The sequence below is a fragment of the Monodelphis domestica genome, chromosome 7 (assembly GCF_027887165.1).
Source record: "Monodelphis domestica isolate mMonDom1 chromosome 7, mMonDom1.pri, whole genome shotgun sequence".
Classification (NCBI taxonomy): Eukaryota; Metazoa; Chordata; class Mammalia; order Didelphimorphia; family Didelphidae; genus Monodelphis; species Monodelphis domestica.
In genome coordinates, this window is record NC_077233.1 from 153,068,668 (window position 1) to 153,074,324 (window position 5,657).

Below are 5,657 nucleotides of genomic sequence, written 5' to 3' on the forward strand. Positions count from 1 at the left end.
GAAAAGTTCTAAAGGCTCAACTATTGTATCTGCCTGCCAATTTGTCCCTCCTCCCACTTCCTCCCCAATGTTCTTAGGGACTCTCTAATCCCTGAAGTAATTTAAAATTGTAGACAGGAACTGTGTGGGTCTTAAGTTTTATAAGGTTTAGGAATAAATATAATGACCCGATTGCACTAAGTTTATTAGGCTTTTCTAAGTCTAATCTTTCTGCCTACTCTTTTTGATATCTAATTTTATAATCATCCCCCCAATCCCATCTCCATTAAATATTACAATTCATTTCAATCCTCTCCCCTGGTTCTTTGTCCTCACAAAAATTTCCAATTTCCTCTATCCTATAAAAAACTTTCCCTTAATCACACCACCTTCTTAAACTATTATTAATTTTTTATCCTTTACTGCCTCACCTTCTATAGCACCATTTAAGGTTGTTTTTTTTTTTAAACCCTTACCTTCCATCTTGGAGTCAATACTGTGTATTAGCTCCAAGACAGAAGAGTGGTAAGGGCTAGGCAATGGGGGTCAAATGACTTGCCCAGGATCACACAGCTGGGAAGTGTCTGAGGCCAGATTTGAACCTAGGACCTCCCTCTCTAGGCCTGGCTCTCAAAGCACTGAGCTACCCAGCTGCCCCCAGCACCATTTAAGTTTGTTAGTTAAATCCATGTATTTTTTCCTTTCAAATAACACTGCATTCATTTCCCATATCCTTGTATTTGTATTGCCCATTCCCCATGCCTAAGAATGTAAACTTTCCTTAAGTTTGCTTCACAGGATTCTTTTCCTCCTTCAAAACACAGCTTAAGTACAAGGTTACTCTAAGCTTTTACAGCTGTTTATTGCATGTCTATACTGTCACACTGATTTACTTTTCTATTTCATGGTCAGTAGTCAAGTAGTTTTGATCATTAGTGCTTCATAATATAATTCAATATCTGGTACTGCTAAATGTCCTTCCTTTATATCACCCCCCCTCCCCAATCAATTCCTTTGATACCCTTGACCTTTTGTTTTTCCAAGTGAATTTTGTTACTTTTTCTATTTTATTCTATTTATTGGACTGGTCCAATAAAATAAATTTTGGTTATTTAATTGAGATTGCATTGAATAAGTAGATTAGTTTAGGTATGATTTTTAATTTCATTATATTGATTCTGCCCATTCATGAACAATGCAGATTTCTCCAATTATTTAAGTCTGCCTTTATTTCAAAAAAATTATAATTTCCATTTTTTTGACAGATATTATACTTTTAAAATTATTTCTGTGATTAGTTTAAATGGGTTATATCTTACTATCGCTTCTTTTAGGATATTGTTTGCTAATAACTGTTTGCTAATAATATTGCTAATATATAGGGGCTTATATCCTACTATTTTGCTAAAATTGTTGATAGTTTCAACTAAATTTTAGTCAAATATTTAAGATTGCCTATACATAATAATGTAATATGTGAAAAGAGATTGTTTTGTTACCTATTTGCTTTTCTGATTTCTTCAGTTTCTTTTTCTTCTTTTACTGTTATTGCTAACATTTTAAAATACAATATTAAATAATATTGGTGACAATGACCTTCTTTGTTTTACACCTGACCTTATAGGGAAGGCTTCTAACTTATCCCCATTACAAATAATGTTTGATGATAGTTTTAAATATATATTTATTATTGAAAGGAAAATACATTTATAGTTATGCTTTTTAAAAGTTTAATGAAGATATGTTATTTTATCAATTACATGTAATAATTATTATATTAATATTATTATTATACATGTAACAATATATGGTTCAAATTGTTTCCCTCCCTCCCTTCACACCTTTCTACCAGAGATGGCAAGCAATCTGACCTAGGCTATACACATACTGTTATGCAATACACATTTCCATTTTGTTCATTTTTGTAAGGAAATAATCACATAAAGCCCAAACCCCCAAATTAAAACCCAAACAAACTAAAGTAAAAAATAATATGCTTTGATCTGTTTTCCCGTTCCAACAGTTCTTTCTCTGGAAATTGATAGCATTCTTTGTCATAAGTCTTTCAGAAAATGTCCTGGATAATTGCGTTGCTGTGAGTTAATTTTTATCAGAGTTGACTATTTTACAATATTACTGTTTATAATATTACCAATTTACAATATTACAGGTATGGTCAAAGAAATTCCTGAAAAGGAAATGGTGATTTCAAGTCAGTATGGTTTTATCAAAATCATAACAGGAATATTTTCCTTTCTTTTTTTGACAAGATGAATGGACAGTTAGCCTAGGGGAATATTATAGATATAATTTCCCTGGATTTCCATGACTCTCATGCTCTTATTATGAATGAGGTGAATAGCATGTGCTAGACTATAATCCAACTAGATGGCTATATACTTTGTTACAAGACCAGAGCCACAGTTGTCTTTAGTGGTTCAATGTCACCCTGTGTTCCAAGCTATATTAGCTAGAGCTGGTGCATGTGTAAGGCAACTGATCAAATCCATAAAAGTTGTTTCACTTTTGTCAACTGAATAATTGAAATGGTATTATTAGTGTATCCCTGTCATTCTTTAGCCCATACTCAAGAAGTAGAGTTTCTTAAAATTGAATTTTACTTAGATTAGCTAAGAATCATGCTTAAATATTTTACTCTTAAGAATGACTGCCTCTAAGTTAAGCATTTACCCTTTGTTTTATACTAGATATGCCTTTAGTCCAGAGAAATTCCCCTTGTCCATTTTGGTCATTCTGACTATGTATGCTTTGGGGTTGCATGATTCTTTCTTTAAAAAAATCAATCCTGATCATCTCTCAAATCTCTTTTACTATGTATCTGATATGAGACAGATCATAACTCGAATTACTTCTATCACTGCTAGTACTGTCTTCTCAGTTCTGTAAGCCTAGTACCACTATTCATTCATCTCAGTATAATAGCAATAGCTCAGGTTCTCGGAAAAGTTCTCTGAGTTGGAATTCTTCTTTGTTCTGAATGGTATTACCAAAGCTAGCAAATGCCATCTCAGAATTTATAGTAGGGTCATGGCACCATTCTAGTCTTTATAAACACTCTTGATACATGATTTTGGGTCTTTCTATTATCAGATTTCTAAAATTCAGATGTGGGTCAACTGGTACATTCCACGAAAGCATTGTCTAGCTTAGAAGCCTGTTAGGCTTTTAATAATATCCTAATATTCCAATTTAGTAGTTCTATAGTATGCCCAGTCCAAACATCTTCTGATACTATCCTGAAAAAAATTTCTAAACTAGGCTCCTAATATATTTGTGGTATACAAAGCCTTTACTCATTACTACTGATGTAGAAGACATATTCATTTAATTTAAGCTTGGCTTAAAGTTTTTCTGAAAAACCCTCTCACACCATAAAATCCTTCCTATGTTTTATTTAGCTCCTCTCCTTCAGAGGATGCTTTCCAGATAAATTTCCAGAAAATATTTCCCAAATAACCCTCAATCAGGCATTTTTGAATCTGGGAACAAAATATTGACTGAATTGTTTTCAGGTTCTGTCCTGCTAATTATCATTTGGGATTTTCCTAAATTCTTTTCAGTTCAAAATCATATAATATGCTTATAATAATAATATATTTATAATATTAAAAGAATCCTTTTTTATATCCATTAAATCACCATGCCTATTAAACATGTAAGGATCTATTTTTCAAGTCATTATAATGTAACATTTGCTATAATGTTAGAAAAAATGATAGACTGATCACTAAAATGCAGCATATATGGTAATAATCAACAAAACTTTATGTGTAATAAATAATATGTAAATAAATTATAAACAGGCAAAGATTGTAGCATCTATTATAATACTAATTGAGTGGCATGAATTCCAACCTAGTTAATGAAATACTATTTATTAAATATTTTATTCCCATACTCTTTTTTGCTTTTTGATATGGAATAAGCTATTTATCTATCTCCCTCTCCCTCTCCCTCTCCGTCTCTGTCTGTCTGTCTGTCTGTTTCTCCCTCCAGCTACCTACCTACAAATCAAATACCACTTCAATGTATCAGCAGTGAAAGAGATAATGGCCTGAATTAATTCTCACTCTCACTGATATTGACTTCTGAATTCTATAAACACAATCTCAATACTCAGTCTTCTCAGCATAGCAGCAAAAGTATTTCAAGGATTCTTTTCATAATATTTTTCATTATATCCTATTTAAAGAAGATCTCAGAGTCATTTATCTCTATACCTTATTCAGTGTTCTTTTAGACATCATAGTCAAAAAATTCTAGAATAACAACAAAACTGAATCTCATAGATTTATTTCCTATAAAAAATAGAGTAATAGTATTCATAGACCTTGCCAAAGGAGTATAAAACTGTTATTATATTTATCCAGGAAGCTTAAGTATTTTAACAACCATTTCTATTAATTCCTCTGAATCAGACATTCTGTAGTAGGAAATTTAATTTTCTGTCAACAATGCATGCTCATTCAGCTAGAATGTGTGTGCTTATTTTAATGAAAGGCACTGCAAATTCCAGGATAGAGAGTAGCAAAAGGGCCAATGCAGTACAGAAGTAGAGGAATGTAGATATGTTACCTGTATACAAAAGAGTGAAAATTATACATTCTACTTTGTAGTCATGCTGACACATGTTTCTAGGGAGAGCAGTACTTCATTTAGTTGCAAAGAATAAACTCCCCATACAAAAGAAAGGGACTGAAAACCTCAGACTTTCATATTTTTCTTGAGAAGAGATTTCTAAAAAGAACTTTCTTCATAGCCCCTTTCACCTCTTTGTTCCTTAAGCTGTAAATGATGGGATTCAGCATTGGGGTCACCACTCCATAGGATAGTGCAATGATCTCATCTGAAGTCTTTGTGTCCTTGGACTTGGGCTTCATGTACATGAAAAGAGCAGACCCATAGAACAATATCACCACAGTCAGGTGGGCTGAGCAGGTGGAAAAGGCTTTTTTTCTCCCCTCACTAGACTTGATCCTCAGGATAGTGGAGAGGATAAAAACATAAGAGAAGAAAATGAACAGTAGAGGACTTATCAAGAAAATGATACTTGCAATTGTCATGATAAATACATTGAGGGAGATGTCTACACAGATAAGCTTGAGAAGGGCCAGGATCTCACAGGTAATATGATCAATAATATTCCCACAGAAAGGCATCATCATAGCAAGCATAGTCTGTAACAGGGAATTCAGACACCCTATAATCCAAGTCCAAGCAGCCATTTGTACACAGAGTAATTTATTCATGATGATGGTGTATCTTAGGGGATTGCAGATGGCAACATATCTGTCATAGGCCATCACTGCCAGTAGCAGACACTCTGTGGACCCTAATCCAAGGGACATAAACATCTGAAGTGCACACCTAGTGAAAGAAATTGATTTTCTCTCAGACATAAAATTAGCCAGAATTTGGGGAACAGAGGTAGATGTATAACAGATATCTAGGAAAGAGAGATTCCCAAGGAAAAAGTACATAGGAGTGTGAAGGCGGAGATCCAAGATACTGATGATAATGAGGATGCTGTTTCCCCAAAGGATCACCAGGTACATCACTAGGCAGATCATATAAAGAAACATCTGGAGGCTTGGGTACTTAGAAAGTCCAATCAGGAAAAACTCAGTTACAGCTGTGTTATTCCTCTTGTCCATGTT

General features: G+C 33.6%; 1 protein-coding gene across 1 annotated transcript; it reads right to left on the bottom strand.

Moving 5' to 3' along the window:
• Positions 1-4,712: 4,712 nt before the first annotated feature.
• LOC100617534 (olfactory receptor 13D1-like) lies at positions 4,713-5,657 on the bottom strand. The gene has a single exon (XM_003341669.2). It carries the CDS (start codon positions 5,652-5,654, stop codon positions 4,713-4,715), a length of 942 nt encoding a protein of 313 aa, XP_003341717.1. The 5' UTR covers positions 5,655-5,657.